General features: G+C 48.2%; 1 protein-coding gene across 1 annotated transcript in view; it reads left to right on the forward strand.

Annotated features, from left to right (window-relative positions):
- Positions 1–239: 239 nt before the first annotated feature.
- LOC140213771 (uncharacterized) overlaps positions 240–26929 on the forward strand; it is a 231441-nt gene continuing 204751 nt past the window's right edge. The window contains exon 1 of the mRNA XM_072285098.1: positions 240–382. Within this exon, the coding sequence (XP_072141199.1) occupies positions 373–382 (10 nt within the window). The 5' untranslated portion in view covers positions 240–372. The remainder of the gene's footprint in view (positions 383–26929) is intronic.

Raw genomic sequence — 26929 nt, forward strand, 5'->3', positions numbered from 1 at the left:
ACGACTTCGATTTTGGTGCCTACGACTTGCTAAACGCAAGTCAATGGCGGTGGGCCTCCACGAGCTGGAGCGTGCTTAGCTAGTAGTCTCGTGGCGGCACCCCGTGGTAGCCGCGGCAACTACGCAGCGTAGCCCAACAAAGCTACCAATTGCAGCATCAGGTGGCCATCGCACGTCAGCGGTGTGCTCGCGAACAGAGCAGAGCGAACGACAGAAGTCAGCACTGGCATGTGAAGCAGACGACGGGGACGAAGGTGATCGCGGTGCTTTCAGTGATTACGCACTGCGGGTAAGGACTGACGTACCGGATAACGCATTTTTCTGGGTCTGCTTCTCAGAAAGGTCGCCAGTTGTGCGAGGGAGGTGACATTCATGGCACCGGGTAATGTATTACTAGTGCATATAACTAGTGCAAATTGCGATGCAGACGCACCCTGCCGACAGGCCTCACCGCGGTAAGCTAGGATGTGAAGCTGCGGCATTTTATTCCAGGTGTTATTTTGGCGTGCACGTGAACATTGTCGCGTACTTCATCATGTTAATGGGGATAGCGCAAGAAAAAATTCGCTGACGATGTATGAAAAGTGTGTAAAATGCATACCACTTAGGGCGCAGGGCATTTCCCCTGCCACATTCTAAATTAAATAGGCCGCAGGCGGTTACATTGTAATCGTATGCGCTTCCTTCGAGCTGCAACGGCCGCCGCATTTCATTCGTTCCTTCGCTTAGTGTGTTTTGGTGGTAACGCCATGTTGAAATCCACTGAGACGCAACTGGCCGGCTCATGTTTCTATAGGCCGGTCTTAAGAAGTGTAAAGTATACAAACAATATGCACGACCGGCATTCTTAACGATCTTAACGCAAGTAACGCGCGATACGGGCTTTACGACAGGTGCGCGCTTAGCTTACGTTACGACCGCAGTCTGAATATACATTAGCTCTGTCCTTATTTTCAAGCGAATCTTTATTAGCTCACAAGTTTCAGTGGCATTGTGGTAACGCAAAAAGACCAAGTTGCTCCCAGAGCAGAGCAGCTGAGGGAAAGGGCGGTTTGATTAGTTGGCAGCTGCGCCGGCGCCGGAGCGGGAGTCATTAGCAAGGATTTCAGCTGCATAGGCGCACACTCGCTCCACGCGCCCAACCAATCAGAGCCGTTTCGCAACCGTGGCTCAAGACAAGCTTCGATTACCCCCATTTCCCGGTAGAGGAAAGGTTCGTCATTTTGTTTATATGAGCTGTGCGCTGTGCGGCCTTTACATTGATGTGACCTTTATAACGAAGGATTTCACTTGCCCCAAGCACTTCGCTATCAATGCGGTTGCCTGTATTTCACTTCTTTGGCACGACTGGCCCGTATACGTCACGTCCTACATAGCACGAGCTCGAGCACTTGTGTGCGCTCCAGCTTCTGTTCGGCCACTAGAATTATTGACTTTTTTCCTTGAGTCACGAGTGTGAGCGTTTCAGTCTGTCCCGTTCTCGCCATGTGGCAGCTAACGTTTTGGGACGCTGCGTTAAGCTACACCCCCGTCTTGGTGGTCGGCTCTCATTTCCCACTCCTGTCTTAGAAGCAGAACGTTACGAACACGCTGCAAGACACTGTACCGCCTTCGGGTTCGACCCGGGTTATACCGTTTCTTTCTGGAGTAAAAAATTCGCCGTCGATCACGCTACTCCCTAATGCGAAGTTTATAGGCGTTTTCATTTCACGATATATTGGCTGGCATGGAAAATCACACACGTGCTGCGCATTGCAAAGGCAAAGTGTGGCATTGCAAAGTGTGGCACGACTACCTCGCTAATCGGGTAATTAAACAGGAGAGGCAACGCGTGGGTGATGCATGAGCGCGATTCACAGCAGCCGCCGCAGACAGACTTCCGCTCATGCAGCGCTCCTGTTTCCATATATGGTATCGGTGGGCGCCCTCTCCGCCTGCCATCGGTGAAACTGTGTTTCCATTTGTCGCGGTCGTCGTCGCGGTCGTCGTCGCAGAGCCCGTCCTGCGCGGTAATACGCTTTTCTCCTCGCGCTTTCGCCATAATCTCCTCCTCCACTCTCCGGCTCATTGTTCCGCTGCACCCTCCTCCTCTGCTGTCCTCTTTGCGCTCTCTTCACTGTCAACGTCTTTCATGTCCCGCCCTGCGGTCTGCCTTCGCTCTTTCATCTGTCTCTGTGGTAGTTCGCTCGGTTACGCCGACGCTCAACGGAGGAACTGGCTTGTGAGACTTGCGCTCTAAAAGCATGCACAAAAAAATGGAGACGTATGTCTCCGTTTTTTTTTTTTTTTCTTGAGCGGCTTCGCCGATCACAGATGTGTCAGTAAGCTCCTGTTCTGTGTCCGTTGTAATTATATTTATCATTGCAATGCTTCGTCATTTCTAATGTCTTAGAATGTAGGCCAATAGCCCTCGGTGGCGGCGAGTGTGAACACGCGGGTGCGTTTTTGTTCGCTGTGGATGGACAACGAACTATCATGTGTACGACGCAACCAGATTTGTGAAGCGCGAGGAAGGAAAACATACCCTAAACGGAAGGCTGATGCACTAATAAGACGACAAAATGGCGACTGGAAATCTGACTGTTTTCTTTCGTTACCCAAGCTCCGGAGCTCTTGCAGCTGCGTAGGCGAAGACAATTCCCATGGGACAGAAATCTCTTGCTTATGAACAGCGCCTTTAATAATGTTATAATCACTAGAGAATAGCACAGGAGCGTCAGAGATGTACAGTGCTCAATGACTGAAACGCAAAACTAGGACAATGTTATTTCAACAAGCTCTTTAAGAAAAATAAGGAACCCGTGTCGGCAGCTTCGTCCAATTTGCGATCTACGCCAGTGCTGGTGCTTCTTACTGCAGGATGCTTACCGACTTGGCTGCTTACTGGGTGCGCCACGCCAGCTGTTGCTGGTCACACTGAACAGCACGGCCTCTCAATTTTCGAGGGTAGCATTTGTGATGAGGTGACGGTGGGCGTATATGAGCATGTCTTTCTGGAGTGATAAAGGTTGCGTACTCCCCGCAGTGTGGACGTTTGTAGCAGTAGAGTGTAGGGTGAATAGGATGGCATTGACTTAAGTGGGTGCGGGAGGGTCTGTAGCTGCCGCCATGCAACAGCTGCTTCTCTCGAGAAGGTTTTGTTAGCAGGGAGTAAAGCCGGCGTTATAGTGGATAGCATTGGAGGAGGGGGTGATTAGTACGATGTAAGAACTCGGCTTTCCCTTCATGGTGTACTTGGTGCAGCTCCCAGATGACATAGGCTCGGGCGACCGAGTGGGGTCGCTGCTTGTGGCGGTGAGAATCGTGCCCTTGGGTTGAAACGTTGCTGATGCTGGGTGGCATTATGGTAACACGGCAAAGGATGCGATTGGCTGCTGTGGGGAGTCGGCCTCATATGAAGCTACGATAAGAAGTCCGGGAATCAGATGTCACTTTGACGTGCTCTAGGTGCCGTGCTCTCTGTTTGATTTGCGAGGGATGGCAAGGTAAATGAACGCAACATCTGCTATAGTGATGAGAGTTACTGTAAGTGGGGATCACGCTAGCTCTTGCAAGGTGTGATCGACCACTCGGCCCATGTTGTCTTGCCGACCGAGGTATGCAGCCGTGTCTATATAGATGATGCTATATGGATTGAATGCCATATTGCTGTTTAGCGCCCTTGTGTGAGTACGGTGATCTTCGGCGTGGAAATCAGGTTGTTTATTTCGTGGCATGCAGGCGACCATTATGCGATGCAAAATTTGTGAAGGTAGTGCTTTGGTGTTGAAGTCGAAATCTGCAGCAGGGCACCCTAGGCGGTGGACGACGGTGCCGCCTGCTGTGGCGCTTACTAGGCGTTCTCAGTAGTTGATTATGTGTGCCTCGATGGTTCCTGTGGCAGTATTACAGACACCTGCAGATTTTAAGCAGAGAGTGCAAGGATGAAGGCCTAGAGCATGTTTGTAAGCCTTCCTTGTACCTTGTCTGCTCTGCCCACCTTATTTGATGTGAGCTACAGGCAAGTAACTGAATAGGCTTCTTCGCTGACGAGCAGAGTTTGTATGCGAATCCTTGTAACTGCGTCCTCCTGCAGGCCCTGACGTCGAGTCATCCTTGTTAGTTTGCGATACTACGTTCAATAGTAAGAAATCAAGCTTTGCGGTCTAAGGAACGATACTTCCTGGAAAGCGAATCGAATCGCGGACCTACGCCTTTCAAGCTCGTTCTAAGGTCTGAGGTAAGCAGGAGGCTAGCATATCACAGAGAGAGACAAACAATTGTCGTCTAGAAGCACCAGGGACAGACAGCGTAGATATGTAGCTCTGCGGAAGTGGGCAAGGTTAAACGCTTCTAAGCGTTTCTATTGTAGGTATGGGCTGTTGTCGATGGGAGGACAATTATCCCTTTTCATAAACTTTCCTTCATATTAGAGGCATGTGGCAATGCGCTATACTGCACATTAGGGATTCCGTGCCCTATTGTCGAACATTTGTGATGCGAGTATCTGACTTGGTTTACCTCGTGCCTGAAAAAAATGCAAGTGACAATTAGCATCTGTTTCGGTAGAATAGGAAGCCCACAGTCAAACAGGATATTGCAAAGGGCAAACCGTTTGCGGGAGATATGGTCTAAAGAGTAGCCAAAAATACAGCTGTTGTAGCGGCTCCCAAACGCTACCGCTGCATTGCCTATAGCAAGCCTGTCCACCTGCTTCGTCTTTATGTTTATTATGTAATGACATATAAAGAGGCTGTGGTTTATACGTATAAAGCACTTAGAAATAGTGTAAAACAAATTTCATCAAAATCAAGCCCATACTTTATTTTAAAAAAATTGGTAGAATTATGTCCCGCTGACACAGGAGAGAGCTTACAAAAGTGGTAAAACTTTGTTGCACTGTCTCGAGACGGTACGATCTTGTGAATCACTTTGCCGGATGTTTGGCATGAAACAGCCCGAAACAAGTTTCTAAAGTTGGCACTCCACGAGCTGCGCTGAGGAACTTTTTGCGCGCCTCATTCCCAGCAGTAGAACACCACCTGCTTCTGCGCATCTAGGGAGCCTTCATTGCATTGTGGTCTGTTCCTACTAATCTCACCTGATCGCATACACCAACCAAATTTTGGCCATTTTTTTCCCTTTTTTTTTTGTGTCGATAGGGTCGAGTGCTGCTGCTGTCCCTGAATTTCTGCAAATTCCCATGCAATATTTCAGTACACCATTCATGGCAAATAAGCCTAGCGAGAAACGTCGCAATATTGCGCACTGTGCTTTGATGCCTTTATCGCTCAAGTTACTGCAGAAATTTGTAATCTACACACTATGGTTGGGAGCTAAAATGGCCTTTTTAAAAACCACAAAAGGAGTAACTTGAAGGCATTATGAACGACAGGTTTTTTAAACCGAACATGGAGAAAATTGCAAAGCTTTCCTAAAGAAAAGGACAAATTTTAACTTAATTATGGCACTACCGCCAGCTGTTGAAAGCGTGTTAAAACGCTTTTTTAGCTTAGATTATCGAAGGTTATGTTTGCAGCCCCGTCTTATTGCACTGGTTGCGATGTGCGCTGGCGGAGAACAAGCTTTCTGCAGAAAGTGGAGCGTATCTGTTCCGCTCTCCCACAAAGGGATAGAATAGAGTGCATCTGTATTTATGCAGCTGGGACTCCAGAACTGAAAGTTTGTTGATGAAGGGGTCCTTGTGATAGATAGTTTTATTTACATCCGTGTAACAATATTGAATCTGCACACTAAAAAATAAGGCAAAACGTTAAGAATATACAAAATAAAAGTAACTTGTTGTGAATTAAATAAATGTACAGGAAATACTGGCGCAGTGAGCTTGAAAAATACTGAATGGGTAAGAATGAAGTTGTGCCTTTCGGCAAGTTATTTCAAAGATTGGAATGGCAAACGTTTGATATTCGAACGTTCGAAAGAAGTGTGTTCGCTGGAAGCAGAGTCGTGGCACTGTCGTTGGAGCCAATCGTTATGGCAGGGCCACGAGATACCGGCTCGCATAACCTACTTTGTTTCTCACAGTACCTACGTAAGTTACGTAACATTATTTCTTTAACGAATGCATTGAAGAAAAAAATTAGCTGTAGCGCAATACACTTGTAGACGTAGCAATAGGTTTTTATCTGACTTACGCTTGAAAAAATAATGTTCCGTTTGCTGACAAGGAAATCTATTCACCCGTAGGAACGCTTACAACTGGGGTATCAACGAAAAGTACAATATAAAGTACATCACATGTAATACATCATACTTGATGTAAACAAAACAGATTAACAAATGAAATAATAAATGGTGTCTACTTGACACTGGCTTTGCCACACACAACAACAACAACAAAACTCATTACCGCATCCACGCAAAAGCATTATTGTCAGCCTCGAATTTATGAAAGGTACCCGGGGCACATACAGACGCAGTCTGAACTCAGGCAACCGAATTGAGCATTATCGGGAGATGGTTATGTACCGCGTAGACCAGCGGCGAAGAATCTCGGCTTCACAGAGTTTGAACAACTGCGGAAGCAGCTCCACCACGGTCGTTGGAGCCAACAGTTATGGCAGGGCCACGAGATACCAGTTCGCATAACCTACTTTGTTTCTCACAGCACCTACGTAAGTTACGTAACATTATTTTCTTAACTAATATATTCAGGAAAAAAATCAGCTGTGGCGCAATACACTTGTAGACGTAGCAATAGGTTTTTATCTGACTTACGCTTAAAAAAATTATGTTCCATGGGTAGCAAACCGGATGCTGTTCTGGTTGACCTCCCTGCCTTTCCTACCCTTGTTTTGTCTCTCTATGTTCCGTCCGCGGCTAATACAAAATAAGATATAGGTCACCAGCCGTTACCGACAGCCACGGTCGAAATATGACTGTTCATATTGGCGTTAGGTCGTAAAAAAAAATTCGCAGTTCCGCCCGATTGGCGAAGCACCGATTGCGATTGCGAATTAGGTAGTTGTAAGGAGTAAGGGTAGTAGTTTTGTTGGCGGTATGAACTTGTAAAGGTTCACTTACTAACTAAATAATTATGATAGTATGTGCATTCTGGACTCAACGAAGACGTAGAAAGAAACATACACACAAAGACAGTGCTGTCTCTGTGTGCCTGCTTCTTTCTACGTCCTTGTTCAGTCGCGCTTACACATTCTATCACTAATTCAAGCCAACTAAAGCGCCAACGTGTTTTAATTAAGTTAACTACCCCAGCGTCACGCGCGCATAGGCAGATTTGAACACATCTCGACTGATGCGCGCGATGACTCGCTGTCAAAATTCTTGAGTGAGGAATCGCGGCAGCAGCAAGCAACCTGACCTTTATGCAGGTCTCGCTTCAGTGCGAACGAAACGTCGAAAGCAAAGCGCATACGAAGCTGTCGGCACTACGCGCGCTGGGAAACTTCGCAGATCGCGTTGAAGATGAGGCCCGCGCGGGCGCGCACTTTGGCAACGTCGCAGATCCCTTTCAAGATGCACGAGCGCCGGCAAAGCGGCGAGGAGGTCATCGAGTATGCTGATGATGATAGTGATCTAAAGAAAGGAATTACGCTTGATTTTGCACTCTAGCAGCCGCGGTAGAAGAAAGGCCCTCCTTCCTCGTTTGAACCCCCTGCTTCGAGCGTGAAAGGAGCGCACACTCGTCCAGGCCGTGTTCCTCACTTGAACCGCTTTCGCTGGGTCATCCTCACACATTTTGATTCATTCGGAACGTCACGGCGACGCCGACGCCAACAGCAGAAATGTACCTGGATTGTGCATATAATTGCCATCGCAATAAAAGCTGTTTTTTGTTTCTCTTACGCGTAAGCATAGATGGCCCGTCTTTGAAATCGTCGATATTATCTTTGAAGCCGCAAAGGACGCGAACCCGGAGGAAGAAGGCACTGAGCGGTGGAGAAAAGAGCCGCCGCGTTCGGGCGTTATCCGTTTGTTCCATAGAGAAAGAAAGTCAACAGGAGGGGACACTCGGCAAAAATTGGCAACAGGAAACGGGTCACGCCTAGTTTCAACTCCATCCGTAAGTTGACGCAAGCATCAGAAAAAAAAGGACGTCAAATGAACTTACAGACAACATTTTATATATTTTATTCTTTCCCGCTAAAACTAAAAAGGTTTGCGTGTAAATCAACTGATACTTTGCGACTTATTTTTCTTCCGTTGCCCAGCAACAAGCTAGCGGCACGCCAGACGCGCGTGCATACGTCATGCGCCACACATGCCACAGGAGCGAGCGAGGCCGGCTGCGCATGCGAAGTTCGCGTGCTCGGCAACCCGTCTGGTTTGGATGTAGCCCGTGTTTTGGGATCCCGGCGTTCTCTTGTGTTCCCTCTGCATTTAGACACGGCACCGCTGCACTACCGGACTACAGTAAGGTGAGCAATTTTGTTTATCTTTGACGCACTTCAAGCACATTTAGGCTTACCGCACAAAACTGAACCCATATTGTCCTGGGTTGTGACGTTGAAGAACACAGTAGAAATATTGTGAACGACAAAACCAACTTTCATTGAGCGAACCTGTGCTCACAAAACAGGCTAGACTTATAGCACTACGATAGCGGCGAACATGGTCGGCGTTAGTCGAAAATCTCTTCAGCGGGTCAAGCGCGCCGGCTTTTATACAGCAGTCATCGCATGTTCCAGACTAATCGTTGGTACCCGCGTGCCTTCCACGAAGTTTTTCACCATTCGAGTCGCGCGATGAAATCAGATAACACAAGGTTCGGCGACAACAGACAGCGGATAGAAGCATCGATAACTTTCCAAAAACTTCGGATACATGCAGGCGCGTCCCGCGCTGGGCGATAACATTTGTTAGGCGGCGAAACGTGGTCGTCCGATAAAGTTAAGTACACGTGTCAATATCCCCCTCTTAAAAAGCATCGACCCGATGCTGCAAACAAACGAAAGTAATAAAGAAAACAACAAAATAAGGAAGTTGGTCAGCGTCCGTAAAAGGGTTTAAGGCGCATCCCGTGGGTCGTGCGAGGCGCCGCTGTGAAGGCGAAATGCCGTCTGGCACGACCTCACAGTCCAGCGCGCCAATACGTCGGATGACCATGTAGGGTCCGAAATAGCGTCGCAATAGTTTCTGACTCAGTCCTCGTCGGCGTATCGGGGTCCATACCCAAACTCGTTCACCGGGCTAGTACTCGACGAAGCGTCGTCGGAGGTTGCAGTGTCGGCTGTCGGTACGCTGCTGGTTTTTGATCCGTAGGCGGGCGAGCTGTCCAGCTTCTTCGGCGCGCTGGAGATAGGCAGCGACGTCAAGATTTTCCTCGTCAGTGACGTGCGGCAGCATGGCGTCGAGCGTCGTCGTAGGGTTCCTGCCGTAAACCAGCTTAAATGGCCTTATCTGCGTTGTTTCTTGCACCGCCGTGTTGTAAGCGAATGTTACGTACGGCAGGACAAAAGCGATAATGAGCTATTTGCTTCAGAAATTAAGTCATTCGGACATGCAGCTGAGAAAAGCATAGCCGTCTCATCGGCATAAATGGTATGTTTAACGTTCATACCGATGAGACGGCTATGCTATGCTATGCTATGCTATGCATAAATGATATGTTTAACGTTCGGATTAATCGACGACGACGAAGTGTCTTTTGATACAGCGCTGTTCTTTCTAGCGCCGGTTTATTTCTGTGAAAACCCAAGTTCATCCACTGGTCCTCGCTCCCTGCTCGGTCGTAATGGAAGTGAACGACCCCGCACGTCTGCCGGCGACGGCGGCGTCAGCGGCGGCCGCCTCCAGGAAGCGGATCGGTCAGCAGAGCGACACCGACAGCGAGGACAAGCATGTCTACTCTCTCAGCAGTGAGGACACTTCTGATGACGACTTCCAGCTTGTGCAGAGCCGCAGAGTGAAGAGAAGGAACACCAGGACGTCCTCATCGTCAAGCACGCAAACAGTGAGACAGCCGCAGAGGCCGGACGCCAATACCATCATATTTGTGCCCCTGCTTCCCAATGTCAACTTGAAGCTACTTAACAGGCAACCTGTGTCGATGTCACTGGAAGCCCTGGCGCCAAATGAAATATCGGACATTCGAGTGAACACCCGAAAAAATCTTCTGGCGGTTGATGTCCAGCAAGCGGCTGCTTTGACCACTCTACGCAGCGTAACGGACCTCGATGGCATTCAGGCGCGCTCTTACATCCCTCTGGGATCTGACGTAGTCACCGGCGTTATCTACGACGTAGACGTCGCCATCCTTAATAACGACTTGCCGATTCTTATCAAGCCAGCCAATGATGAGGTCATCCTTGATGTTATACGGCTAGGCAGTTCACGCTGCGTGAAAATAGCATTCAAGGGTAAATATATACCCTCGCATGTTAAGGTGGGACACTTCAGACATGCAGTGCGGCCTTTCATAGCGAAACCTCTTCAGTGCCGCAAATGCATGAAACTGGGACAGGTGAGCAGCGTCTGCGAAAATCAGACAGAATGCCCCACGCTGCAGATAAATGTGGCGCGACTGTAATGAAGTGTTCAAACTGCGGAGGATCACATGAAGCTTCATCGAAGAAATGCCCACATATTAAGAAGGAAATGGCCATCTTGAAAGAGATGGCGAGAGATCATTCATCTCATCGCGAAGCCGCCGAGAAAATCAGGAAGCGACGTTCACGTCGCCGGCGCTCCTCAAGGAAGGCTCCTCAATGAAGGCGCATGCCACTTCCTACAACACCACCTCCTCCTCCACCGCCCAGGCCAGACCATGTGGAAAGGACCGCGAAGAGCAAGTCCACTGAGAAGACCACATCTGCCGAATCTTGGCCGGCTCTACCGAAACGACAACATTCACCAACAGAAACACAGCAAGCCTTCGCTGGACAACCCCCGACGTCTACCGTCGGCGATTTGTACGACCAAGACAGGCAGGTGGCTGATATGCTGCAATCGCTAATTAATACAATGCAAATTATACTGAACAAGCTACAAACACCAGCAGCTCGAAGCGCTCTGCAAATACTGGATGCACTAAATGCAGTGCTTGCTAGCATCGTTTAAGCATCATGGCTCGACCAATAGTCCCCTTCCGCACTGAACTTAAAAGTGCGTAGATCTTTCAATGGAATGCCAGGGGTTTAAGGACCCGTATATCAGACTTTCGCCAATTCATTTTCACACATCCCCTCCCCATACTGGTCATATGCTAACCAAATACATCAACTCCACTCAGACTGTCCGGTTATGAATCTTTCGTCTCGTCCAGATGCGGTGCGAGCACGAAAGTGATCATCTACATCCGCACGTACTTAACATATGTCGCTAATGCGACAGAGCCTCATGACGACAACCAATATGTCTGCCTAAATGTCCAAAAGAAGAATGTGTCATTTACACTAATTGGAGCCTACATATCCCCAGCGGGTCACTTTGACGGCGAACGACTAAAGAAAATATTACTAATGAACAATGGCCCCTGGGTTATCACAGGTGATTTCAACGTGCATCACCAGCTATGGGGAAGCACTAAAATTGACTCCAAAGGCGTTGCCTCCTTTGCTGCCAACCATGATTTGTGCTGTGTGAATGACGGCAGCCCTACATTTCTGCGAAGCACGACCAACAGTAGCTGCTTGGACTTAACTTTGGTGTCACGGCGCTTTGCCTCGAGCGTCCAATGGTTTACAGACATAGAAACACATGGAAGCGACCATATTCCAACATACATAAAGATTAGAGGAGTTGAGCAACGCTCCTCTACTGTCTTGCGTACAGTTGATTGGTCAAAATTTCAGAAGGATATGGATGACACATGTCGGGAAGGTCTCTCACACACTATCGAAGAAGCAATCGCAGAGGCATTGAAAACATCCATCTGCTCGCTTACAAGGTCAACAAGGCGAACAGACTTGGACATGGAACTGGAGAGGCTGCGTGCGGCACGCCGACAAGCGGAGAGGAGGTAAGGCGCACGAAGTCCGTCTTGGATCTGAGGGCTTCACGACGCATAGAAAAGAAAGTCCAGCGTCGCATGGATAAATTGGAAGATAAGAGATGGAAAACATTCTGTCAGTCGCTTGATCCCCGCAAATCGCTCTCGCACATATGGAGAACGGTTAGGGGTCTTCGCTCATCTCCGCATCAAAGGAAGCCCTTCGCTGCTCTGGCCCTCTACCAACTCCGCTCGGAACTTCAAGTGGCTGAAGAGTTCTGTGCACGGATTGCTGGGTCCGTGGCCATCATTACTGACGCAGCATTGAATGACATCCCTGAGGCACGTGTACCAGAAATGAACGTGCTATTTTCACTCGAAGAGCTCGATGCTGCGTTGGCGACCTGCCGGCGTTCTTCGTCACCAGGACCTGATGGCATCACGTATGCTGCCCTGTGCCACCTTGGACATGATGCACGTGATGAGCTGCTCAACTACTACAATGAGTCTTGGCAGAACGGCGCCGTTCCTAAACAATGGAAATCGAGCCACGTGATCCCCATTCTGAAACCTGGAAAATCTCCGCTTGAGATCTCATCATATCGTCCGATTGCGCTTTCGAGCTGCGTCGGCAAAGTGATGGAAAGAATGATTCTTGCTCGATTGGAATGGTACCTAGAACGAATCAACATCTATCCGGACGCCATGACAGGTTTTTCATCGAGGTCGCACGTCCATCGACAACGTCATTGACATCGTAACATGGGTCCAAAATCAAAAAAGCCTCAAGCGCCTATCTGCGGCACTTTTTCTGGATATAAAAGGAGCATACGACAACGTCGCCCATGAGGCCATACTCAACTCACTTGAGGCTGTTGGAGTTGGTGGCCGGATGTATCAATGGATTCGGGACTATTTGACTGAGAGGCGTTTTTTCTTACAGACCGAAGACGGCCCAACTTCAGACCATTCCATCTGCCATGGTGTGCCGCAGGGTGGAGGGTTGAGCCCTATTTTGTTCAACCTCGTCCTGGTAGGACTAGCGGATTACCTACCGCAGACAGTACATGTCTCAAAATACGCCGACGACATTTGCATCTGGGCCTCTGCGGTGACTCGCCCTCAGCTAAGAGCCAGGCTCCAGCGGGCGGCAACCATGACGGCTTCTTATCTCCAAGAGCAAGGACTCAGTGTGTCTACTGAAAAGTGCGCATTACTTGGTTTTACGCGGAAACAAATATCATCGTATCCTGTTACCATCAATGGTCAAGCTGTATTCTATGTTAAGACGCATCGCTTTCTGGGCGTCATCATTGACCACAACCTCTCGTGGAGCCCGCACTGCGTCTATCTGAAGAAGAAGCTAGTCGCCATTGCTCAGGTCTTCAAGTTTTTATGCGGGAAAAACTGGGGTACACCAGTCCATTCTATGTTGCAGCTGTACAGGGTTTTGTTTCTCGGACTCCTTCGTTACAGCCTACCAGTATTGTCAAATGCATGCAAGACGAACTTTCGCGCCTTGGAGAGCATGCAAGGTCAAGCCCTACGTACGTGTTTAGGGCTGCCTCGGTGCACATCAACAGCAGCAACAATCGCCATCGCAGGAGACCGTACAATCCAGACACATGTAGCTGTCGACTCTCTCAGAACGCACATTCGCCATCTGTCAAGGATCCCCGACCATCATTTGGCCTCCCTACCAGCCGAGAGACCTCAAGCGACCTTTTCACGAGTGATTAGCGCTCATCATGAGTACATACCGGCATCATTTACACCGGCGGCGAAGCCTTCCTCTCCCCTGTGGTGCCTGCGACAGCCTCAAGTGAATTTTGCTATTCCTGGAATTACAAAAAAGTCCAATCATCCATCGCCGGCTCTGAAGCAACTTACGCTCCTATTACTGCACCAGACGTATCATGACCGCATACATATATATATATACCGATGGTTCAACCTCACCTACCAGCTCAACTGCCGCATTCGTCGTTCCAGCCAAGAACGTTACAGTTAAATTCAAGTTGTCGCACACGACTACATCTACATCGGCAGAACTTGCAACTCTCCATGCCGCTATGACGTACATCACCGAAGAGCCAACAGAGAAATGGGTCGTATTTTGTGACTCTAAGGCAGCCCTTCACAGCATCAAGTCCGCACTACGTCACAGAACTTACGAGAAAATGAAATCTGAAATCAGGGAACTGCACCACCAAGCTCTGGAAAGAGGACACCACATTATATTTCAGTGGATTCCTGCTCACTGTGGCATCGTCAGCAAGAACCTAGCTGACAAGGCTGCCCGGTGTGCCCACGAAGATACCAAGACGGGTCCAACACCATTGGCGAGGTCGGACGCTGCCAGAGAACTTCGCCAACCTTCGCGCAAGAAGTCCCAAGATCTCTGGATTTCAAGTGGCTTCAATTGCACATTACGTAAACTGGACCCCACGCTACGGCTACAACTGCCATCTAGCCTTTCCCGCGGCGAAGCAACCTTGTTGTGTCGCTTGTGGCTGGGAGTGGCGTTCACGAACGCATACTCCTACCGTATGGGAATGGCCGAGAGCCCGATGTGCGACTCCTGTGGGTGCGAGGAGACCATCGAGCACCTATTGTGTACCTGCCCTCGCTACGATGTCCAACGCCTCTCTCTGCGGGCAACTTTACGTAGACTGGACTCGAGACCTTTCACCGAGTCAAAGATACTCGGACCGTGGCCACACCCGTCACTGGCTCGAAAAGCGATTCGTGCACTAGTGCGGTACTTGAAGTGCACGGGCTTAACAGACCGTTTATAGTGTTTTTGTGTATGGTGTCGCTCCCACACGTACTCAGTGCTTCCTCTCTCCCTTTCTTCCTCTTTCTATTCCCCTTTCCCCCACCGCCAGTGTAGGGTAGCAAACGGGATGCTGTTCTGGTTGACCTCTCTGCCTTTCCTACCCTTGTTTTCTCTCTCTTCGGATTAATACATATATTGCCATTCAAATAGATATTAAATAAAACTAGTCCAAGGATACTTCCCTGAAGTACTCCTGATGTTATTGTTTTTTTTGTTTGAAGAGAAACCATTGAGGTAGACATATTGTTGTCGATTTTCTAAATAACATGCTGAAAGTGCTAGTGCATTACCACGGATTCCGTATGTATCTAATTTTCTGAGTAAGACCAAATGTTTAAGAAAATCAAACGCTTTTGTGAAGTCTACAACAACACCCAAAGCTACTTTCTTTTTTTTTTTCAAAGGCGTTTAAAATAAATTCTTTCTGCTCCAGTAAAGCCTGTTCTGTCTATCTGTGTTTACGGAAGCCAAATTGTGACGGGGAAAGTATACTGTATTTGTCGCAGAAATTCATTATTTTGGCGAAAATTACTTTTTGCAGCCCTTTAGAGAAAATGGGGAGTATGGACACGGGTCTGTAGTTTCCAATGTCATTCTTATCGCTTTTTTTTATAGAGCACTGTCACCCTACCAACCTGCAATTGTTTTGGAAACACTCCCTGTAAAAAACACAGATTAAATATGTGCGTTAGGCACGGTGAATTTAGTTCTATTAAGTTCGACAGGTGCAACTTTTATACTGTCTGCGTCGCTGCTTTCAGTTTCCTATGTAATCGAGTGCCCCTTCAGTCGGACGTTCTACTTTAAGTTCAACAAAATATTTGTTAAATTCATATGCTAAACGAGCGCCTTTGATCTCTTTATTGTAATGCTCAATCTTTGTAACAAAGCTAAAGTTTGTGTGGCGATTTAGAACTGCATTTAGTTGTTCCCATATTTCGTTTGTCTTTCCTGCAGAAATCTGAAAGAAATTCCAAATGTAATCATTTCTGGCAGCTCTAATGTCCTTCGTTAATTTATTGCGGAAAACTTTAATTGTTTTTAATATATTTGGGTCGTGTGTGGCCATCCATTTCGCATACAGTTTATCTCTAATGTCAGTCTGTCTGAGATGTTCTTTGTAATCCATGGCTTACGTACTTCTTTGGATTCGAAAAGACTTTTTTGGAAAAACAGTTATTATATAGATCTAGAAGCAGACTTAAAAATATAATAAATGCACTTTCAGCATCTGTCTCGTTCAACACAATACGCCAATCTACACAAGAAATTTGTCATTTGAAAATGTCCATATTCGTTAGAGAAAATCTTGAAAGCATTGCTTTGTGGGTTTCGTTTTACGCATATATTTATGGAAACATACATTATATATATGCATATATATATATATATATATATATATATATATATATTGTAAGGAAGATAACGAGTGCGCGCACAGGGTCAGCAGCATCGGCAGCATCAAGCGCGCAGCAGAAGCTCGAGCTCGAGAACTGCTCGGTGCATCGTAGAACCGGCGGTCGCTACGAACCCTAATAAATCTCCTTTACAAGTGGTGGAGGTGCGGGGTAACGTTCCACTCTACCATCCTGGAACTCCGTTCTCGGACGCTACCCTCTGCCATGCCGGACGCCGACCAGCAGACTCTTCCACCGCCACCCGTCCCTTGCCTGGCACCGTTCGCCAACAGGAGCCTCCCATCTTCAGCGGAACCGACGACAACGACGTTGAAGAGTGGCTGTCGTCCTACGAGCGGGTGAGCGTTCATAACAAATGGAATGACTCAGATAAACTGGCTTACGTATCATTCTATCCCGTGGGCGTGGCCAATCTCTGGTTCAGAAATCATGAGAGGGATATCCGAACGTGGTCGGTGTTCAAGACTTCGATTACCGAAGTATTTGACCGACCCGCCGTCAGGAAACTCCGAGCCGAGCAGCGTTTGCGTACACGCGCACAGGACACGGGTGAGACATTCACCAGCTATATAGAAGACGTTCTAGATTTGTGCAGGCGCGTGAACGCTGCCATGACGGAAGCGGAAAAGATCAAGCACGTCATGAAGGGAATCGATGATGACGCGTTCCAGATGCTTCTGGCCAAGGACCCACGCACTGTTGGCGACGTCATCGGCTTGTGCCAGAGCTATGATGAGTTGCGTAAGCAGCGAGCTCTAGCAAGGCGACATCCCACACCAAATGCGACGTCACTCTGCAGCCTGACCACCGGCCCAGAACAAGCCTCCCTGATAACCCAACTCAAGGATTTCGTCCGCGAAGAAGTTGCACGACAGCTATCTCTGGTGTCCGTTACTCAGGAGTCTGCCAGCACTTGCCGTCTCATCTCCGTAACGTGACCACATCTCCGTGACCTGGCCTCCGCGCTCTTCAGCATTCGTACCAGTCTTCTGTAGTATCATATCCGACGGGACGGTCTTCCTCATGGCCTCTCATCACTTTGTTACCCGAAAAGCGCTTCCTTTGCCCTTTGTAGCTCTTGACCTTGCCGCCGGTGTCAGCATGATGCCCATTTACAATCATCTTTCATCGCCGCTATCGCTGTTCCGCCGCGAATGCCTTGGTTACGTCGAGTCGGTCGATTCAACACGAATTGTCTCCGTCCTCGACGAAGCGCCTGCTACTGCCGTCCATGAACTGAGTGCCCTCTCCGTACCCGACTCAACATGCACTGGTGTGTTCAGCCCATTCATCGCCGAAGATCTGCCGCATTCGCAGCGATCTCAACTTCTCGCACTCCTTCAGCACTTCCGCCGTTCTTTCGACGTTGCGCAACCATCTCTTGGCCGCGCATCGACGGTCGAGCATTACATCGACACTGGCTCTCACTCACCGCTGCGACAAAGACCATATCGCGTGTCCGCTACGGAACGTCGCGTCATTGCAGACCAGGTCGATGACATGCTCCGTCGAGGCGTCATTCAACCTTCCCAAAGCCCATGGGCCTCTCCCGTAGTCCACGTCCCAAAAAAAGACGGTTCCATCCGCTTCTGTGTTGATTTTCGACGCTTGAACAAGATCACGCTGAAGGACGTCTACCCATTACCACGCATCGATGATGCTCTGGACTGTTTACAGGGAGCCGAGTTCTTTTCTTCGCTGGATTTGCGGTCAGGCTACTGGCAGGTTCCGATGGCAGAGGCCGATCGCCCGAAAACTGCCTTTGTTACACCAGACGGCTTGTATGAATTCACCGTCATGCCTTTCGGACTTTGCAACGCTCCTGCTACGTTCGAAAGGATGATGGATAATGTTATACGTGACCTCAAATGGAAAATCTATCTTTGCTATCTTGACGATATTGTGGTGTTCGCCCCTGATTTCGCAACGCATCTGCTCCGTCTCCAGCACGTACTCACTTGCTTGACCAACGCCGGGTTGCAACTTAACCTGAAGAAGTGTAGATTTGCTGTTCGTCAGCTCACAATTTCAGGCCATGTCGTGTCAAAGGAGGGCATTCGCCCGGATCCCGAGAAGCTACGTGCTGTTACTGCGTTCCCAAAACCTACCACTATGAAAGAGCTACGCAGTTTTATCGGCCTCTGCTCTTACTTCCGACGATTAGTTCTAAACTTTGCGTCAATTATATCGCCTCTCACGCAGATCCTTGGTGGCGCTAGAGATCTCTCATCATGGTCTCCAGAGTGTGACGACGCCTTCGCAACCTTGCGCCGTCTTCTCACGACGCCACCCATTCTTCGCCATTTTGACCCTCAAGCGCCAACCGAAATCCATACCGATGCAAGCGGTGTAGGCCTTGGCGCTGTGTTGGCACAGCGTCAACCTGGCCACACAGAATACGTCGTCGCATACGCGTGTCGCACGTTAACCAAGGCGGAAACCAATTACAGCGTTACAGAAAAGGAGTGTTTGGCCATTGTGTGGGCGCTTGGTAAGTTTCGCCCATATTTATGCGGCCGATCGTTTGACGTAGTGACCGACCACCACGCACTATGTTGGCTGTCGACGCTCAAAGATCCATCGGGCCGCCTTGCCCGCTGGGCATTGCGAATCCAAGAATATGACATCCGCGTGGTTTACCGTTCCGGGCGAAAGCACTCCGATGCTGACGCGCTATCCCGATCGCCGCTTCCCCCGAAGGCCCGTGACGACTCCGCCTGCGAGCGTACATTATCCTATCTGGACGTTGACACTATCGCTGCTGCACAGCGTAATGATCCCTGGACTGCATCTCTGCTCAACCTTCTCTCGGATACGTCGAAAGTTCCAGCGTCACGTACGCTTCGGCGCCAAGTTCCTTATTTTGCGATTCGAGACCAGCTACTATATCGACGCAACTATGCCCCAGAGGGACGCACCTGGTTACTCGTCATTCCGAGAACCTTGCGATCAGAGCTCTGCTCCTCGTTCCACGTCGACCCTCAGTGTGGCCACGCGGGAGTCTTCAAAACCTACGAAAGACTTCGACACCGCTATTACTGGCGGGGAATGTACAATTTCGTTCGAACGTTCGTCCGCTCTTGTCGTGAGCGCCAACGCCGTAAAGCGCCACCACACAACTCCGCCGGTGAACTCCAGCCTCTGCAATGCCCATCCCGACCCTTTGATCGCGTGGGCATAGATCTCTACGGGCCACTTCCGTTGACTCCTACCGGCAACAGGTGGATAATCGTTGCGGTAGACCACTTAACCCCTTATGCGGAGACAGACCGCTGCTCTACCAAATGCTACAGCGCAAGAAGTCGCCAATTTCATACTTCACCGTTTCCTCCTTCGTCATGGAGGTCCACGTGAACTTTTAAGTGACGGAGGCCGCGCCTTCTTATCTGAAGTCATCGAACAACTGCTTGCTGAATGCGCTATTGTTCATCGTAAATGCACTGCTTACTCAACCACAGACTAACGGTACCACGGAACGCTTTAATCGAACTCTTGGTGACATGCTCGCCATGTATGTTTCACCTGATCACTCTAATTGGGACCTCGTTCTTCCGTTTGTCACCTATGCCTACAACACCGCGACTCAGGCCACTACCGGATTCTCACCCTTTTACCTTCTTTACGGCCGTCATCCTTCGCACACAATCGACACCATTCTGCCCTACCGGCGAGACCCAACCGAATGCCTGCCGATCTCGGAAGCCGCCAGACACGCCGAGGAATGTCGCCAGCTGGCCCGCCGATTCACCTCAGACGACCAGAACCGTCAAAAAGCCGTTCACGATGCCTTGAACTCGACTCCCACTTTTCTCCCGGGCGCTCTCGTCTGGTTAGTGCCACACCGCACGCCTGGGCTCGCTTCAAAACTCCGTCCGAAGTACGACGGGCCATACCGCGTTCTCGAGAGAACATCACCCGTGAATTACCTGATTGAGCCGCTAACGCCGCCGTCCGACATGCGACGTCGTAACCGCGAAGTCGTTCACGTTCCGCGTCTCAAGCCGTATCACGATTCTACCGTCCTTCCAGAAACCTAAGTCGCCAGGATGGCTCCTTTATTTCCACGGGGCCATTGTAAGGAAGATTAACGTGCGCACTGGGTCAGCAGCATCGGCAGCATCAAGCGCGCAGCAGAAGCTCGAGCTCGGGAACTGCTCGGTGCATCATAGAACCGGCGGTCGCTACGAACCCTAATAAATCTCCTTTACAAGATATATATATATATATATATATGCCGAAGTGATCACTTATATGTGTGTACATTATTCCAGCCTTCATATTAGATGCATGCAAGTTGGTTGTAAACATATCAAGCAGCGAAGAAGATGTGGGAGCAGTGGCGTAGCTAGGTTGTCTTTCACCCGGGGCCCATAGGTCTTCTGTCACCCCCCCCCCCCCCCCCCCCTATGATGTAGTCGAGGAAGGCATGGATATCGACAATTTCCGGGTTTCAGCTCCAGTACAGCCACCTTGGATACCGCGCACGTTCCCCGGGTCCCCCTCTCCTTCGCTTTCTTTCCCAGAGATCGTGAATGCAGCAAATATACACGCTGTTTTTCCTGCGCCAAATAACACAGGGTGCTGCAGTGATAACGTGTGATAAGCCCATGTGAACATCTTCTGTCAGACTGTAAGGCTTGACAGCCAATACAAATTCGGCATCGTGGAAAATATGGCTCACGTCATAAGTAACAAAAATATCTTTATAATAAAGTTTTATTTACGAATTTTAGCGGCAATATTGCTTTTGCAAAATTGAAGCCTGACATTCATATCTTGCCCAACAACAACTTCACAAAAATCGTCGTAGGTACTATGGCACGCAGTATTTTGTCTGTGGGCAGCCCTGAACGAAAACGAAAATTAAATTGTTTGTCAGTGACGCTGATCTCCCCACCCTATTAGAAAATGCTACCTGCCTCCCCGCTGCGCGGGCGCCAATGCTATGACAATTACGAGTTGTCTCCATTCTGATCAATAAAGCCTTGTTTTCATTTGCTGCTATACGGACAAACGTCATTAGCCGAGCTGCGGTACCACCGCAAGATTGGGAACAGAATAGAGCACGCTTCGCGGAGATTCATGGCGTCACCATAAAAAAAGAAAGAAAAGGTCGCGATGAAGCCCGTACCAGCGAAAGCTTGCACTACTGTTGGTCTGCACTCGCAATGGAGAGGATTAAGGGATCAACGTCACTGGTCCACTATTTGATATTTATTTCGCTGCTGCCATATACTGGGCGCCGTCCGCAGTGCCAAAGTACTGTAGGTTGTAGCACCCAAAACGATTTTGTTTAATAAGTTTTTGTTGAGTTAAGAATATGACTTTGAGTCCTCAATTCTCGAATTGAAGTGCTTCCTCTATAAGTACTAATTACGGGATTATTAAGAATGTGGTCATTACTTATCTGCCATATTTTTCACGCTACGAGTTCCTAGTAATCACAAAAAGACATAACTTCATAGAATCCCGATCGGGAAATATCATTACAAAATTCACCTTTTTTGTAAAATTCTGTGCAGCTGATACAGACATTGTACTTGTGACATGAAGTCACACAACAACAACAGTTTTCTGAAACTTTCGAGGGTAAGAAGGAAAGCGTGAAACATAACTGCAGGTTTCGCAGCGGCTTCTCGGAGCGAGCGGGAGAGGGGAAGTAAAAGCGAGCCGGACATCGCGGCGGGCCCGCGACTACAGCCTGTCGAGTCATACGTCGCCAAACTCTGCGGGTGAACCGAGTCTGAAGACGATCCAGAGAATCCCATTCGCGACTTTTGACGGCCCCACTTATGCAACGTCGCTCTCAACGAACGCTTCGCCGTAAACGCGAGCGCCGGGCGCGCTGGTCGAACGCCCTCTTGCTGCTGTCTTTGTTCGTCTTCGCTGCGCGTCCTGAACGGAAGAGGGACCCAAGAGCCCCAACGCCTTAGAACACCTCACCGTATGTTTAGCGACTCCTGCTCTCAGCATGAACGCGCAGCGCGAGCGCACCCCACATGAAACGTTCCGCTAAGGCGAGTAGTTTAGCGACCATTTCGCGAATTAAATTTTTTAGCCCGCACATTCGTGCAATTATTTCGGGGGGGGGGGGGGGGGGGGGAGGGGGCTGATAGAGCTGCAGCCGACAATTCTGCGGCGCAACGCATCGGGTGCATGAGCTCGGGCTACTGGATGCCGGAGCATTCTTTGCAATTTCCGCCCAGTCAAGCCGGCGGAAAGAGGGGTTTCTTCAGGCGTATATGACACCCCCCCCACTGGCCCCTTGCACCCGGGGCCCACGGCCCCCGGCCCCCCCTGTTGCTACGCCACTGTGTGGGAGTAATTCTGGTAGGCCTATTAATGACATTCATACATCCATAGGCTTTAATTTTTTGTTCAAGTTCCTGTTTCGGGGGCAGATCTCCAAGCATATTAGTGTTAAAATCTCCGCCGATGATCACACATAGCTTATCTTCATTTGAAAAAGTAAACAAGGAACCTAGAAATACCAAAAAGTTTTGCACATTTCCGCTCAGAGGCTGGTATACTACGCTTACTAGTTTTTTGTCGACCGCCAAACACCGGATTTCATAGTCTTCATGCACACAAGAAAAATTCGGCACTTGGTCGCAGACAAGATGTTTCTTCACCATCATTGCCACGCCTCCTGCACGAGAGGTAGTTCGGTTCACAGAATAGGTGTTTTAGGAGGGTAAGCATGATGCATTAGCTTCTGTGTACCACGTCTCCGTAAGCATAATGATGTCAAAAGCGAAATCAAGGTTGCTGAACAACATTTAGAACTGCGCGGATTTGTTCTTAGCTGACTGGGCATTGAGATGAAACAGCTTAAGTGAATTGGCATAATCCAGACCACAGACATCTTTAAACCATGATGGTGGAATCTTTGTATAAGGCCATAATAAGGAGAAAAAGGAACTTAAGTCTTTTTATACTTGGCTAAGTCCTCCTTACATCTTACATGATGTACTGTTCCATCTTTCTGGCGGACAAAAACTTTGTCATTCCGATGCCAGACGTATTTGAAATCATGCACTTTAGACCATTGCCTGGTTACCTCAATCACTACCCTGCTGTGTTTCGTCAAATTTCCCTGAATGTAGCAGCTAATTTTTGACTGGTTGAGTCCTGTTTTTTTTTTTTTTTTCTTAAGAACTCAACCTTCAAATTCTGCCTTGCAATATGTGCTATGATACCTGGTATCCTTAGGTGCTGGAAGCCTGTGCAAAGCAACAATGTCGTATTTAGTTATTTCTGGAATGTGAAGCTCCGCAGCAGCTACATTATTTTTTGACAATTAGTCTTCGTTTTCTCTGACGGGTGAGCCATGAAAGTCGAGATTTAGCTTCGTGTTTTGCCATTCTAGGTTGTTTAGATCTTGATTTATCTGTCATTCTTCAGTTGCGCGGTTTTGAGATTCAATTGATTCGACTCGTTTTTTTTTATGCGATATTTCTTTGTCACGATTGCGCATGTGTACCAGAACTTCGTCATATTTACCTGACATCACTTCCACTGCGCGCTCAATTTTTTCTAGTGTGTCTTTTAGTGTCATGAGGCTTTCTAGTTTTACATGAATACCTTGAAGCACAGTCGCTATATCTGCATCTTGTTCTTTTCTTTGTTTTGCTGCTTTGGCTACCTCTCACCTTTGCTATCTTACACGGTTGGCAATGCCAACCCTACCGCCATGCTTCGCTTTTTGATTTGTAGGTTGATTCTGATATCCCTGAGCAGTTACCGAAATGGTACATCAAGGAACATTCTCCGCACACGAGCCCTTTTTCACAACATTGCTTACAACCCGGACATGCATCGTCGTCTGAAAGTGGCATGTTTGCAAGGATAACAAACCCACCAAAAAATAAAAACAGGAATACAGCAATGGCAGCAGCAGTCACGACAAGAACAAGAGTCAACTAAGTACAACCTACAGAAAACTGATTCCAACTAACCTGCAATTTGCAGAACGGAGGTTTAGCGCTTGTCGACACGCTGCTACTGCTGCCAGGAATGGTAGGACATCGCCTGCGGGGCTCACCTTATACTCGGTAGCGTCCAATGCCGGGCGTCGCTTCTGTCGGTGCTGGCTTAACACGTGTCCCGGTTGAACATGACGATACCGCAGCAGATAGCAGGTTTTTCCCAGTCCGATGATGCCGTCATTGGAAAACGGCGGCTTGCTCTGGTATTCCGTAGCGCTTGAACGATGCTCCGTAGATGCCTCCAAGTTGCAGAATAGATGTTTAGCGCTTGTCGACGCGCCCCTACTGCTGCAAAGAATCGGATGACTTATTCCTGACGACTGTCTTTTCTGCGCTAGTCACTTCTGTGTGGTACTTATTTTCTCAAAATACCTGACCTTGCAATAAATATAAGCGTTCGAGTTTGGCCCTTGCATATTTCATTTGGTATTCCATGCTTACTATATTTGTATTCGGATTCGTATTCGAACGAGCTACGGCAGAACTCACCGCACGATGACTGTCGTCGATAATGCTGGAAGCAATCCAGTACTAAATTGCTGAAACGAGGCGATAAGCGAATTTTCCTTCGAGCTATACGAAGTCTTGTGGCAGTGAGTTCAGTATTGGCGCGTTTAATGAGCATATCGTCTTCATTGTCAAATTTTTGCCCAATACGCAGCTTCTACCGAATACATGCGGTTAAGGCAATCCCATCTTCTAATCTAGCTTTCTGTCAGACTATGACAAAGACTGAATAGTATATCCAGTCGTGCATGTAGTGTACAGCCTAAAGCACGCAGTTATCTCTAAAATTACCGTGAAAGAAACGTAGTATTTATGTGGCATTGATTAGAATTAAAGAAGCATGTATATTTTTCAATAGACTATTCTGGAAAGATTTGACTCGGGTAGCTTCAAAGTTATGCACACTGCAGTGGCTATGTAGAAAACGTGTACGTTCCACGCTAGAATGATATGTTTATTTGTACGGGATTTTTTTACTGCGTCGATTGAACACGAATCAGAAAAACTGCGTATGTGCACTTGTGACGGTCTAAGTAAAATGGTAGAGCGATGGTTTCCTTTGTTTGATGAAAGTGAAGATCGCTGATGCTGAAGACATTGTTGTTGACACGGTGCAGCGTTCGTTTACAAAGAAAGGAAGAGCACAAAAAGAGAGAATACCGTTTATTATGTTCGCACATTTAAATATCCAACTGGCTGTGATGCCCGAATGCAGAAAACGAAATACCGCCCCCATTAAAAGTGCCACAGAGAACAATCCGTAGGTAGGAGATATAAGAACACTGAGTAGGTAGGACACGTTAAAGAGAACACTGCAATAATTATAGCAAAGTAAGATAAAACACAGGAAACCTTTATTTTATGACAAAGGTATTCACGAGTGCTTAACTTTTTGTCATCGGAAATTTATGAGGACATCTCATGAGATCTTTGTAGGTATTAGGAGAAACCGCATAGGTATGCAAATGGGACCAAATTTGTGTAAGCTGGTTCTGTAAAACTATAGATTCCTCCAAGGCACCTTGAACGCACACATGAAACCGGACAACGTAAGGGCCAGCGTTTCCCCTTTTGTGATTTCTATCGTGCTGTTGCAGAACGTTAGCTTTATGAAGACGCGAGCCCACGCATAGCCTGTTTCAGCCATCATTTACACGAAAGCGGTATAGAGTTTCGATTCGAGCTCAGGTATTCGCAGAGAGGTACCGCGTCCTGTATAGAAGGGAAGGTCGCAGGGTGGGCTTTCGCGGTCTCGTTTGGGCGTGCGTTTATAATTATTTCCCTTTCCCTACCAGCTCAAACTTCAGCAAAAACTTTCATATCGAACGGGTCTCGTTGTCACCGGCAGGCACGTACTGCGAAGCTGCTTACAGCGGGACAGCGCTCCAAGGTCGACAGCTTCAAAACTGCTCGTAGAATTTGACGCACGTGCTACACTGCGACAAGCCACGGCAACGCAGGCACAAATAACGTCAAAGCGACCAAAAAGCGCCTGCACAGTAAGCCGACGTACGAGTATTACACTCGAACGTACGAAAAAAAGGTCAGATTCTATATTTGTGGTGCACCGGAAACGAAAATATCCAGCGTTTATGCATTGCCAAGCGTCTTTGTCTTGTGTCATGCGGGTTTCTTGCTTTCGCCGAATCATTGCTATTTTTTAAGTTTTCGCTCGGCGCAAAACGCACCCAAAATATCTGAAATTTCTTGAACGCTCTCACGGATTCTGGTGCACAAAAGAGGTGACTAAACTGATTGAGCTTGTGCCGTGGGGGGTATCGGACATTCACTAACATATGGGCGAAAATCGGCCATCCCTCTCTAGTGTGCAATGACTAATGGACAGATGACTAGTGAAGTGGAAGGGAGAGACCAAATGTCTACGTCCAGTGACTGAGCAGGCCCCTGTGGTTTTGTGTTGAAGCCGCTCCGTAGCAGGCGAGGCACGAATAAAACATACTAAGAAAAGCGGTGACTTCCGACTTAAGGCTTACTTTTCCCACACACAGAGACAAATTTGTGAACGCGTGACCGCCAATATCGCTAGACCTGTGGGAAATAAAGCAACAGTGATGGGAATACAATCACGCAAATGCAGAAAGACCAATTACGTACAAATGAGCTTTAAATAGCGCTTTACCAAGAGACAACAATTATTTTACAAAGAGGGCAATCGAGATTTTACTTACTCCACCATATCTGGTTATAGTTACAGCTGGTTGAATTCTTCCTGTGTAATCAGAGTCGTGCATGACTATAATTTTCGTATCTTAATCGAATCTGCAAG

This window comes from Dermacentor andersoni, chromosome 10 (assembly GCF_023375885.2).
Source record: "Dermacentor andersoni chromosome 10, qqDerAnde1_hic_scaffold, whole genome shotgun sequence".
NCBI lineage: Eukaryota > Metazoa > Arthropoda > Arachnida > Ixodida > Ixodidae > Dermacentor > Dermacentor andersoni.